Here is a 14,062-nt window from a genome sequence, read left to right on the forward strand (position 1 = left end):
CCATGACGTAGGCTATTAGGAAATGGATTTTTTTCCCTCCAATTTTCTGATAATACCCTGGAGAATAACATGAAAAATGCTTTTTTTTTTGGGCAAACTTTTAGAGGGCACATCATCACATTTTGACACTCATCTTCTAGCCGTGATTTCATCTGCTTTAAAATTACTTTCTATTAGAGTCCTGTTTTTTTAAATGAAGGAAAAAAAAAAAAACACGCTCTGTTTAATGAGTGTCATGTGCCCACACTATTAACAGGTCCTGAAATGTTTTTTCAAAAACCTTCTAGTTTGAGCACAGAACTTATTTTGCTGATTTAAACAACTTTATATGGGATGACCCTTCCCCAAGTATATGATATCCTCCTATTAGCAACCTGGAAATCTTCTGAAAGTTTTAAGACAGCTGAGGAAAAAAATATTTGATTCAAATCCCTCAGGATAAACGGGTAGAAAGTATTAAACATGCAAAAAAAATGGGGTACAATTTCACTATGGTAGGTGTGGCTCTTCCTCACAGTTGCCCAAATGTACATCAATTCTGTGCATCCACATTTTTCTGATATTTTCAATGGTGTGTCAAAACGTATCAGCACTAGAACCAGAAGCCGGATCACTTATCACCAGAGTTTGTGAGGCTCTTTTTGGACAAGCTGACACAGCGGGCTTGTGATCTAACCTTTCCATGTGGATTAAACACGGTAAGATTAAGATATACACTCTCAATATAACATGTTCAGGAATCGTTTCATATCATACTTTGCATGTAGAAGTTCCTAATCTGCAACCTAAACTGATCCTGTCTTGAGATCTGTGAGTAAACAGTGAGAAATCAGAAAGGTTTAGGTATTTAAAAGAAACACATTTTTATGTTTTTCTACATATCTGTAATGGCATAGAGAATTTATAATTCCTTATTATACTTCTTGGCTCAAAATAATACTTGAAATATGTACAATCCTAACCCTGCTAACCTTCATTGACACATATAAAACATATATATAAAAAATAAACAGACTCATGTATGTATACTCAAACATCTTTTTTATAATCAAAAATATCATCCAAGCATTTACAGTGTATTACAACAAATGATTCTATGCAACTGTTAACCGCCTTTACAGAAAATGAAGAAATATATCTATTTTTTGATCTATGTTACAAACCAGGAACAGCAAAAAAGAGAAGAGAGGGAGGCCAAAGGGTTTGGAGGATTGAAGTGTTCAGGCGTACCCTGATTACCTCCCAGTGTAGCCCTGTAGACCGGGCCCACACTGACACCACACAGAGCCAACTGTAGGCTTTGAAATCACAATGCCCTGCCCCTGTGGGCAAAAAACTACAGAATAATCCAGTGACTGTAGGAATTGGTGCTGTTCTGCGACTCGTGGGGAGTCATCGCGTCTAAAAATATTTAGCCGACATCGAGAAACTGAGTTCAAGCTCATGAAGACTGCATCACCAGGGCTTGGTGTCAACACTACTGTAACCATAGAAATGCAGCATTTTCACGTCTCTGCCACCCACACAGAGTCCCTGAAATGCTGTTAACTTTCCTCTCTGATCTGTGCTCAGTCTGCTGTGTCCTCGTACAGTGAGGCGCAGTCCGGTCTTTGATAGCTGTGGACTTTACATGGTTTCTTTCACATGTCTACAGTATCTCAGTGTTGCCTTGTCCGCCTGTTTTCTCCTCCACAAGTGCCACCGGCGGTCTCTACGTGCTCTTGATGCCCTGAAAGCCGCAGAAGTTCCAGCGTTTCTCTAGACTGGCTCCGACACCAGTTAGCTCCTGTCTGAAGGTGCAGGGCAGCCGAGAGAGAAGAGACTCCACCTCAGTGGGGTTGATCTGCAAACACAGGTACAGATTATAAGCCCACATTGTCTAAGACATATCTATCTGCACCTGTGCACGACACAATCACATTAATTAAAAAAAAATAAAAAAGGTATTCCTGAAACAGATCTTGAACAAATCACACTTGAAAGTAGTGAAACCTCTGGAGAACCAGCATAAGACCACAGGTCATATCCATCTACTGTCCCACTAACCTCTTGTGACTTCACTCGGCTCTCCTAGAATTCTGTTTTTACTTTCCTTACATGAGATAAAACACTTACACAGTTATTAGAAGCCAGATGTTGGACTTAAGCAGTGGAACTATTAATTATATCATGTCTTGATGGACAGCTTATCACTAAAATTAAAACCCCTTGATTTATTTTTTGATTTAAAATCATTTAAAAAAATTTTTTAATTTAAAACTGTCAAAGTCTGCTCATGGCACTGAAGTAAGCGGTGCAACTGTGTTTTAATCAGCTGGGACATGTGACTATGATCGGTTCATTCCTCTTGTTAGCAGACCTGAGGAAGGTCATTCAGGCCTTTATCTCCACCAGACTTAATTATAGTGATGTGCTTTTTTTCTTCGGGTTTTACAGGAAAAACATTAAGAAACTACAGCTAGTCAAGAGTCCTGCTGGTGGAGATAATCTATCACATTAGCCACGTCTTTACTGTCCTTCACTGACTTAAAGGAGTTTAAGATTTTTGCTACCTTTGAAAACTTTGCGGGAGTGGGAACCTTTGTGTAACTCAAACGCAGCTTTGCCTTCTCCTGTCACTGCCATACAGACTCATTAGCTGAAGAACTCAATGCTTGACTTAACCAACAAAAAGGTTTTTTTAAACCCCTTCTAACTACCAAACTTTTTGCAATACTTTAGTAGTTTTAATTGCAATCTTTCTAACTTACTATTATACAGATTTGTACCAAATTGCAAGCTGGTAAGTTGACGGGCGTCCATATGCCGTAAGAACATCTTTAATCAATCCTGGTACTGATTCCGCAAGCTTCCAAAATGTACTCAAGGCTCTCTTGGTATTTTAATTATAATGTGGGAGACGTTGGCCACAGAATCTTTCATATTCACCTGGGCTTAAATCCGGTGGTTGCACAGCGTAGCATGTGATTCATATCCCTTTCCTACGCAAACTATTCAGTGACTCATGGTATCCTGCGGATGGAGACATTGTCATCCTAGAAACGTTTTAACCCTAATGGAAAAGTTTCATTATAGGATGAAGGATAAATCATTCAGAGCAGCTATTTTCATCTGTTACGATGGGCAGCGCGTCAAATTACGCATGCTAGAATAATAAAATCTTGACCTTCCCATGAGTGTGAGACAGACTGCATTGCTCCCCATTTATAGGGACCGTCTTTCTTTACATGTGTGCAGCCTTTGGAAACTGTCTTCTAATGTAGAAGAAACTGAACAGCTGTGTGCTCATATTGCTTAATCTCACAGAAGTGCGCTGAAGACGTTTCTAATGTTCTAGGCTTTTTGTCAGGAGAGCCGCGAGAAGTCCCAGATGCAGTGTCAGTACTCATTACGACATATTATGCAAGATAATGTGATCAATTTTCATGCATGATGCCCATCTTTGTTCCAGACATCAACCAACACCCAATTTCATCTGGATCTGGTAATTATCGGGCTGATTTTGTGTAATCTGCAGACTGCAAAAGGGGGCGAGTTAACCCCAAACCATGCTTTCTATGGCTTAACAGAATCTCTGGATCCCCTTAATGTAGTGCTCAAAACTTCAGGCTTGTCAGTTGTCTTTGAGCTAATTTTCAGTTGTATTTGCACAACGACGCACATCAAACTCGGCACAGATGAAAAATATACTTAGCCCATAATTATAACTTTACAACTGAATCACAAACATTTTAGTCATACCCATTAGTGAGAAAGTGTACTCATGCTTTTCAATTTACTTTGTTTTCAGTGGAACCATCTTTTAAGGCAGGAAACCACTTTGAGAGAAAAATGCTTATCACAAGCCCTTGTTGGGTCACCCAGTGAGTTGTTCATAACATTCACGCTTTATTCTCTTACACACTCCACACCTCCTCTACACTTAGAATCACAAAAACGTTCAGTCACATGGGTGGGCTGAGGATCAGTCAACCTAAATCCTGAGGTGACGCTGCCAAGATTCACTGTACAAGCTGCTGTAAACATCCCACAGTGACTTGAATTAATAAGTAGATTGTTTAAGAGCTGCACTCATGTCAGGACGCATTAAGAGCCATCATGGAGATAGGACTAGAGTGTCATTACACACAATGAAGCCGTGCGTAATTGTGTGTGTGGAGCGACCAGATAAGGAGAGAGGATTGGACTCGTTGTTGGGGAGTCCAGCCAGTGATATTGACAAAACTCTGTGGGCTGCTTAATGTGTGGAGCGAAGAGTCTGTGTGGGAACAACAGATGTACAGGCAAACTCAGACGCACACAGACAGACAAGCGTGGGCGTCCGCTCACATTAAAACACACTCAAGACAAAAAAATCCCCAAAAGGCATCAGAGAAGTCCGTGACACTCTTTGCATGTGTGAGAATGAGTCAGGTTGGTGATGAGCATATTTAAAGAGTTGCTACAGAGAACATTCATTTCTCGGGGCAGCCACGTTGATGCGGTTGAGACATCCGCATTTTTGCCAATTAATTCTACTAAATGATAAGTTGTCTGAAATCTGTAAGGGTTTAATGTTTGCTCAGCGCCTGGGAATATAAAGGGATAGGCTGCCATTTTTCCCCCCTTGAAGGTCTTCTTGTTGGGGCGGAGAGGAGAAGTGGCCATTAATCTTAGTGTTGCTTTTTTGGAGGTGACACTGAAAGTTGGCATCTTGAAAGCCTCATATAAGTGGCAGTGAAGAGCGATAATGTGTCTAAAACGCCTCGTCGGAAAGATGGGGATGAAATAGCCTCAGCGGACAGAGTGGAAGCTGAGGATGCGTGAGGATTGGGCGGTGTCTGGCTTCAAGTGACATGAAGAAGGATCTACTTTTAATACGTTCCCGCATCAGGAAAAGTCACAACAAGCCAGATATGAGTAGACATGTTTGAAGTCCACATATAGAAAAGTGAAACTGTCAAAGTTAAACTTGCTTGAAAACCATTTTCACCACATTATTAGGTACACTCCTTCAACTGCTTTTTAATGCAAATATTAAAATCAGCCAATTGCACGGCAGCAACTTCATGCATATCCAGTCATTTTTCTGATGGCTGCTTCCAGCAGAACAATGAGCCATCTCACAAAGCTCAAATAAACTAAGCTCAATGAACTCATGCATTGGTGTCCTGAACATGTCAATGAGTTCATTGTACTCAAGTGGCCTTCACAGTCCCCAGTCTGCTGTTTACTGTGACTGGTTATGTATTTGTCTCAGTAAAAGTGGAGTGTCTCTTTTCCAAGAGACCTTTTCAAAACAGTGTCAAAACCTACAGTTAGCGAACAACATTTTTCTATATTTAACAAAACATTAAACATTATAATAATAATAAATACCAAGCTGTACGCATTTAGAAGGCAAAGAAGAATGAGCAGTGTGGAAATTAGTTTTTAGATGTGTTGGTGTGCACATGTTGTCACTGCTGGAAAACACCACCAAACCTTTAAATGACAAGAGGAACCCAGCGTATATAGGAAGCCACTCACATGACCCAGGTGTCTTACAACATCAAAATTTACACATTTGAACTTACAGGGAAGCATTTACATGGCTAATGAAAAAAAACATATATATGTTAAAACAGCAAGCTCTCAGTTTATCCCAGTTCAAGTCAAAGACAAAAAAAATGTTGCTAAATACCAAAGGGGGCTAAAACACAGCGCTGTGTAAATCTGTTTGGACAGACACATGTTATCATTCCTCTCACCTATCTCTTGGGGAGAAAACAAATATTTGTATTGTCAAAGGGCTCTAAAAGCAATACAGATTGTGTTGATGGCAAAGCAGGGCCTTGGCATACAAGCCCATACATCAGTCCTATACAGGAAAGGGACAAGCTGCCAGTACAGGTGCATATAATCCACAGTAGAAGAATTCGTGTGAGTCTGTTACCTTGGTGTCCAAACGCTGCAGGTATGAACAGATGTACTCGATGCTGGCTCCAAACGGGTGGACGTGCAGGAACGTTGAAATGATCCCTGAGGTAGAACAAACAAATCGTGGGAAGATGTTAACACAGAGCCATGTCACAAACCTCCTGTCACCCATAAAACGTCGATGAACTACACAAGTATGTTCACAACGCCACTTTATCTGACTCTTTCTCCTGTCCTCTGACTGAGCTTCGAGTGGCGTCTCCCAGAGTCCCACTACTGTTAAGAGCCTCTTGTACATTGTGGCTCCAGATTAGAGAGAGTGTTTAATGGTGGCTTTGATGCCGTTGTCTCTCATCAAAGCCCAACTCTCCCCTAGCTCAAACATACCATCTGCTATCAGCTCACAGACAGAGCCAGGAGAGAGAGGTAATCCTCCACCTCTGTTTACAAATCACCTATGCAGCATTGAGGTACACTGATTTAAAAAAAAAAAAAAAAAAAGAAGCAAAAACAAGTAAAAAACAAACAACAATAACAAAAAAAAAAGGTGAAAGCAACAATGATTTCTGCTGGGTCAAACACCGAAGCAAAGAGTCTTTTTAGAGGAAAACAGTATTCCAAGACTTCATTTTTGTCACCTGCAGGAGGTCAATCGATACTTGAACACAAACAGTGTGCTCGTCTGGAGCTGCTCCACTGACAATGATTAAGAGACCGACTGAGAATCTAATGGCGCATTTAGATAGCACACCAAGTTAAAATTCACGATGATTTATTTGCAACAATTCGCCCACTACAATCGTTTTGCTGTCCATGCTTATTCACCTTAAAAATCAGCCAATAAACACCTTCTCCAACTGACAGCAGACGTTTGCTGGAGCAATATGCACCCACTCTCTGCGTGTGTGTGTGTAGATTACCAGAATGTGCTAGTGTCAGAGCTCATGATCATTACATTGATGAGACCATAAAAGATGACAAATGGTGATTTTCACTTCCAGAAAGGAACAGACACTGCTGCCATTCCTCTTATTTTACACCACATTTCTTTCTAAGAATTGTATAACTATTACGTCTGAAAGCTGACACAACTATCAAGTACCTGAAGAAACAAGCTAATAAATATAAACAACACTTGACCATTAAAAGTTTCTGTAAAATGTTCCATGAGGCAATTCCAAAAACAGGTGATCGCTCTATAGAAAGGAAACCTTTGCTACAGTCGCACTAATGAAAACAGTGGTTGGAGACCGAGAGACAAACTTGCAATATTGTTGCCTTTGATATGGTTGCCTTGAAGACTGAGACTAGTTGCAGTCAGTTGTTGTCTTCAAAGTGACTTTGGTGGATCAAGACATTGAAAAAACAGCAAGAAAACCAAGTCAGTCTGCTACAAACTCATAGATTAAAAAAATGGAATTCAGAAATTCCTTCACAAATAGTTAAAAAGTAGCTGCAGGATGGTGATTTACCTGCACAGTGACAGGCACTGTGGAACCTGGTCTTTCAATAAGATTATAACCAGAATGCAACCTGTTGGCAACCATCTGAGTTAAATCTCATAGTTGACCATTATTTGCAAACCTCAGCTGTCTGAGTGTGACTGCAGTCAGTCTAAGGAAGAGTGCATCTGTTTGGAGACATGTTGCCTCCCACCAGGCAACCTGTGCTATTGCATTTCAATCTTAAGCAGTCGAAAGCAGCTGGTAACGGCAACTATTTGCAATTGGTCACCAAAAATGAAAAACAATGCAACCCTTGATTTTTACTTGTTGCAAGGAAGTCGTCATCCTTTTTTTCCCCATAAGCCATAAATGCAGCGGTTGGTGCAGCATCCAGACTTCCCATGCAGCACTTGTCAGGTTTGGTGTTTCTGAATCTTTATCCAAATCTTCCTATTTTCTGTCTTCAAAGCACTCTGACACTTTGTGTGCAAGTGCAGGGCCATGAATGCTGAGGGCAGCTCGAGTAAGGTGTGTGTTATAATAATAAACTCTGCATATAAGAAACACACATTTCTGGAGAAAGAGCCATGAGGCATTTGAATGTAACCAGGAGCCAGGGATCAAATGTAGCTGTAAGCTTGTGTCTTGGTAAAGGGCACAGTGAAAAGACAATTTACTTAGCATGTTTTGATGAGAAACCAGAGCTCCCGGAGGAAGCGTGGGGAGAGGATGCAAAGTCCACACAGAAGGGCCCGGGCCTACCACTGAGCAGTTCATGGGTTAAGAAATGTCTCAGTGAGAGTGCTGGGAAAAAGCCAGAGTGTCAGCGTACCAACTAGCAGAGCTTCCCTCTCGGAGTGGACAGGACTTGGTGGATTCCTCTCTGTGGGACCTTCTTTCTCCTGACTGCAGGACACCACCGTCGATGCTGTGGCTTCCTACACGTGTACAAAACACACACACGGTTAGCATAAATCAGTCTGCAGACAGCCACTGGCACTGTTTGACTGAGTTATCTGGCATAATGTAAACAAATTCAAATTTAGGCTGATGCATGGGACACTATAAAAAGACAATCATGCACAAATAAGTGCGACGAGCACACCAGAAAGTTTCACCACCAACATGTCAATCCAGAGAGACAATGAAAACGGGGATAATGAATGAGGAAGGGGATAATGAGGCGAGGGAGGATATTCAGCCAGCGGCTATATTTCTAATAGAGGGAAGCGTGTCTCGCACATACACAATGACAGAAGAGAGGAGACGAAAAGAACAAATAGAGGGAGAGGGGAAGAGACTTGGAAGGCGAATGATCAAGCTGCTTGTTTCAGATCTCTGACAGGTGGCAGAAAAGAGGGAGCATAACAGAAGAGATTTTGTCTGTGTTTGTTGTTCTACATAGTACGGTGCGTACCATTTCCACTTCTAGTGTGGGATCTCTGGTGGCCTTTTTTTTAATCCATCCATAACACCCTGTGAGTGTGTCTTGGTGTGTGGGTGTGTAGACATATGCACATGTGCAAGCCGTTTTGACTTTATGACTCCTTTATTTCCTAGCCCACTTGTGTCTGGGTGATTTATTAAATGACAAATGCAGTTGCAGTGAACTAGTTTGGCCCGTAATGATCTGTCATGTCATTGGAAGAGGAGAGAGGGGAAAATTGGGAGGAGGAGGAGAAGGAAAACAAGAAGAAGAAAGGGAGAATGAGGACAAAACAATATGTGGAGGACTGAGGAGGATTGAGCATTTTTCCCCACTTACGCTGCTTTGATTAGCGCTCTCCTCACTTCCTCTGTCATCTTGCTTCGACATCTCCAGCTGTAGCACATTAGAAACATATGAAGAATAACACACTGAGAAACAAGCCAGGAACCAATGTATACAGACAGGCAGGAGGGAGGTCTTAAAGTTGTTTATTTTTAGAATAATGTCCAGATATGAGCTGATTGTGAAGAAACAAGAAAAGCTAAGACAGTAAACTCCATATGGATGTAATTAACTCTTTCTGAGTCAAAACTGGCACAAACAAGTCAGCTATTAAATATGTAACAGTGTGCGTCCTGATTTTTCTGGAATATAAAACAGCTCTAATGATACGTTAGTCCATCAACAGCAAAGTAATCTACAGCAGACCTGCTAAATGATCAGCTTAAAAAAAACACAAACAAAAGAAAAGAAACAGCTTGTCGGGTGTAAGGATTTAATGCATGTTGCTGTCTTTTATTGCAGCACACTGATGGTTTTTGTGATTCTTGGTTTAAGGGCATAAACAGTTTGAAGACTTCACCTTGATGTCTGGGAAACTGAACAGCCTTGTGGACTATGTATACATAATTTAATTTAAACTACGTGTTTAATTCATTAAAGTGACACAAAAATCAATTTAACAGATGAACAACAGTAACTTCAGATGCAGGAATGTTCAAAATGAGCTAGTCTTCAAAAGTGTTGTAGCCGTTCACAAAAGTGTATTAGAGGGTGGTTTTTCAGCCATTCAAAAGGTGGACTTGCTGGTGTGTTTCGGATCACTGTCCTGCTATGTTACCAAGTTGAGTCCAAATATATAAATTAGGAGCTTCAGAAGCTGTCAGAGTATCAAACAGACCCACTGTAGCTCACAGACACCTTTATCTTGTGAAAAGCTTGATGCATTCTCAGTCATCCAGGGAAGTAAATCTCCACAAAGTTGATTCTGTTCATCTGGACGTAGCGTTTCGTGGGAGAAACATTTCGTCACTCGAAGTCACTTGGATGAGTGACGAAACGTTTCTCCCACAAAACGCTACGTCCAGATGAACAGAATCAACTTTTTGGAGACTTGTGAAAAGCAGTTACTACAAATAAAGTCATTTATGTCTAGATATAAGTTATTATGGACTGTTATGGATTCTACATACACATCAATTTCTTTACTGATTTATAATCAATATTCTGTCTGGAACAATTTACTGGCTCTGGACCCAAACACAGCGGAAAAACAGTGTTTAATAAAGGCTTGCATTTGACTCAGGTGTGCAAAGCTCCAACGCCACAAGTTAGACTGTCAGATAAACCCGCCAAGCTTACAAGGAATACAATTAAATGGAAAGGACTCAACTAGAATTGGTTTTAGATTGCTACCCTTATCTCTGGTTCTAAATTATGCTTTTTATCATAAGGAATAATTGTGGGTGATGCTGAGTTTACATTTACAGTGTGGGAGGTTTCCAGTGAAAATAAACTATTGAGTTGCATAATGGGAAGTGCTTTCCTTATATTAGGTACTGAAAGTCTGAATATCCTGGCTTTATCATTTATATCGTCTCACAAGTGGTAACTTGCAATACTAACTCAGTGAAATGCCCCTTTACTCACAAAGAAAAGCAGCCGATAAATCCCAATGGAAAACTCTTAGTGACGACAATAAAATACATACAAAGAAATGATAAAGATGTTTGTTGTGATCATAATAATAAGGTTAATGGCTTCAATGACCTGCACTTGCATTGGTGAAGTGATATGTGGCGACAGCTCACTGACAGTAAGGACAGTGACTGAACCAGTGAAGAAGAACTGATGGCATGAGAGATGTCCTCGGCATGACAAATCATCCTACATTGCCTGCTAATCTTCGGAGAAACCAACACCCCAAAATTGATTTCTCTTTCTCCCTTTAATGAGACTGTCTTTCATGATTCATGTTTGCCCATATGCAAGAATTTAATTAGCATATTTCCCAAGGCTCACAGTTGTGGAGGGACACATTTCTAATCAAACCCATCACTCTTAACAAGCTATTGACAACCCTGTCATTCCAGCTGATCGGAAGAAGAAGAGATCCGTTAACAAATGACTAACTCAGCTCCGCGTCGCATGAAACCTGTTATCTCCAAGCTAACAGACAACACACGCAGAGGCTCCCCACATAGTTTGAGAGCCTTTCGTTTGTATTATCATCCAATTTAATAGGCGATTTAACCTGAGGCTCATTTTAATGACAGCCATTTCTCTCATTATACCGAGCGAGAAGGAACATTAACAAACATAAGCACTTTAGCACTCGGCGCATGGGACAACACCTGAAACATTAGTAAACATGACACAGCAAGCAGAGAAAAATGACCCATGAAAACTGAAATTGTTTATAAGATTGAGGATTGTGTGTCTGTCAGTGGAAGAGTGTAGTAATACAGCTTGACACGAATCAATATTAAATGGAAAAATGTGTCTCAGTGGAAGAAGCACATTTAACTAATGTGTTTTTTGGGATAGGCAGGGTTGCTCGATGGTGGCAAAAATCCTTTTATCATGATCAATATTCAGATGACCATTTACCACAATTACTCAGTAAATTTACTAAAGAGAGTCATTTTAAGAGCGGCACAATAGTCGTTTTATCTAAATCACCTTGTTTTACTCATCACTGCAAGCTTAAACTGAATTGAAATGTAACTGAAATGAAAATTAGATTCATTGTTCAGCCCTACAGACAGCGCTGTACTCCTCATTTCTTTGTATTTTTCTTCCAAGGAGCCAGACTTTCTTGTATTTTTTAAGTGGTCTTGAGCAATAGTTCTTAAGGCTTTCTGAAGGTCTTTCAAAGGTTTCACTCATTTTTATTCCAGTCCTTGTACCCGACCGCTTTCAGAGGAATGCTTTTGTTTGTTTGCGGAACCACTTAACATTGACCTATGAATCACTCAAGCATTACAAAGGCACCTAACTCAAGGGATGAGCCAGTGTTATGTCAACACAGACGAATGAGCAAAGAATCAATTTGAAATTGCATCTTTAGGCACTTTGTTACTAGCAGTCTTTTCCCAAAAACAACAATGTAGATTAATAAAGCAGCAGGTGTGGCCACGTGGCTCCTATTTGGCAGGTAATATCCCCCAATCTGGTGACCATACTCTGACATCGCTGCGATCTGTTAGTTACAGCCTCTCTGAGAGAAAAAAAACTGCTTTGTGTGATGCCGGTGCAGATGCAGCACACAAAGGACAAAATGTTCAGGACTGAGAACGCATGACTGGGTAAGGCTGGTGGTCGGCGTGACATAAAATCTCAGCTGCAGAAAAGTGAAGAAACCATTTGACTTTGGTCAACTGTGCTCAATGTGTTTCTAGTTAAACAAGTGAATTAATTTCTTTGGTATTTTTGTCATGCGGGTGTTGTGAGAACATACAGTTCAGATGGTTAGACAGCCTGCCTCACAGAAGAGAAAAACCCTTAAAAACTGCATTATCTGGTGCAGACGAGGGCACGGTGAGATGGGATTTGCTGCTGGCGCTGCCTTACTGTTAGACAAACAGGTTACAACCTAAAGGCTAAAGGTATTTATTTTGGCAGTAATCTTCTTGCTGGCATGGATGTTCTGTAGAGAGCTTTTAAAAACTCTGTTTACACCTAGGTATGTTACTTGGATAACGATAAGGGCCTTGAAATACTCAGCATTGTTATAATGAGGCAGCAAGGGCAGGTTTTCATTTTATGATAGTATGGATGTAGAAATAATGATTGATGAGCCTGTGGAGACTGATTAAATGTACCCGACTGGGCAGGATGCTGTTGAGGGTGCATGCAGAAAGTTGGCCTTAAGGGAGTTATTTAAAAGAAAAACAAGCCTTGCTAAGAGTGATCGCTGTTTTTGGTGAAATAATGCTACATTCTGGTTCAGTGTGCTGTCACCCACTCAAAGATGAGACTCTGGCTGACCAAGGGAGTGGTGTTTTAGAGGCACCACAGCCCAGTCTTCTGTGTAGTCCAGCTTAAACACTGAATAAGGTCTGAATTAAAAACTCTAGGAATGGGTACATGAAAATCTAAAGCCTTGTTTGATTTACATTTAGCTTATGTCATTTTCTCATAGGTCATCTTCTTGACCATGTCCAGAAACCATCTACTATAGATTGTCTCTGTAAGCCTTGTTCTGATCACTTAAACTGTATACTATATGAATTCACAGTGGAGTCCAAACTTTCCAAGGCTTAAGGCGGCGCTTCAGGTGAGAAAACACTCAGACAAATCCCATTTTTCCCCCACTGGGTTGTGCATCGTGAGTTGGTTCCCCAGGGTGAGACTGTTAATGTGGACTTTTACTGTACTGTCCTGAGGCGTCTGACAGAGAAATTTCAGCTGAAAAAACTGGAACTGCCACTGTGTGCTGGTTCACAGCGCGCAATGAAAACAGAGGAGTTTGTTGGCTGCACAAACACAATCTTCACTCACAACCCGGATCACTAGATTGCCAAATTTGTCTCCCTTCATCTAGATCCCGAAACATTCCCATTTTGACACTCTAAAGAGGAAGAATACATAAGAAGCACTTCCTATGAGAGAGCCAAAAATAGCATTCCCACTTGAAAGTAGTTCAGAAGTGAACAAGATGGTGACCTTCAAAGTGGCACTGGCCAAATTTACAGCAGGTCAGGCTTGTGATTCGTGTGCACCTTCCTCTCTGAAGTTTTTGTGCACAGCTGTACAGATTTCAGTTTCTTGTGCAGGTCTGAGTTTGGCCCCATAACAATATGACAATTTGTAAAGAAAGACTAAGTGAATACCAGGTTGTGATCTAGGTCAAGCTTTGCTGTGGACTGAATTTTTTTTCAAACGTTTGATATAGCCAGCACAGTCGAAGCACAAGCAGAAATGGTGGAACCGAATAAACAAAACAGAGGCTGAAACTCACTAGTTAGTTTTACAATTAACGTCGACGGTCATATTTCTGCTCTACAGT

At 40.8% G+C, this 14,062-nt stretch overlaps 1 protein-coding gene across 4 annotated transcripts in view; it reads right to left on the minus strand.

The window, feature by feature from the left end:
• Positions 1-1,024: 1,024 nt before the first annotated feature.
• Positions 1,025-14,062, minus strand: part of enox2 (ecto-NOX disulfide-thiol exchanger 2) — a 191,027-nt gene continuing 177,989 nt past the window's right edge. For all 4 annotated transcript variants that reach the window (XM_084951687.1, XM_084951705.1, XM_084951697.1 and 1 more), the window contains 4 exons: positions 9,109-9,165; positions 8,176-8,281; positions 5,915-6,000; positions 1,025-1,843 (listed from right to left, as the gene is read on the minus strand). In XM_084951687.1, the coding sequence (XP_084807813.1) occupies positions 1,712-1,843; positions 5,915-6,000; positions 8,176-8,281; positions 9,109-9,165 (381 nt within the window). In that variant the 3' untranslated portion in view covers positions 1,025-1,711. The remainder of the gene's footprint in view (positions 1,844-5,914; positions 6,001-8,175; positions 8,282-9,108; positions 9,166-14,062) is intronic.

This window comes from Perissodus microlepis, chromosome 2 (genome assembly GCF_051167445.1).
Source record: "Perissodus microlepis isolate ML-2025 ecotype Zambia chromosome 2, ASM5116744v1, whole genome shotgun sequence".
NCBI lineage: Eukaryota > Metazoa > Chordata > Actinopteri > Cichliformes > Cichlidae > Perissodus > Perissodus microlepis.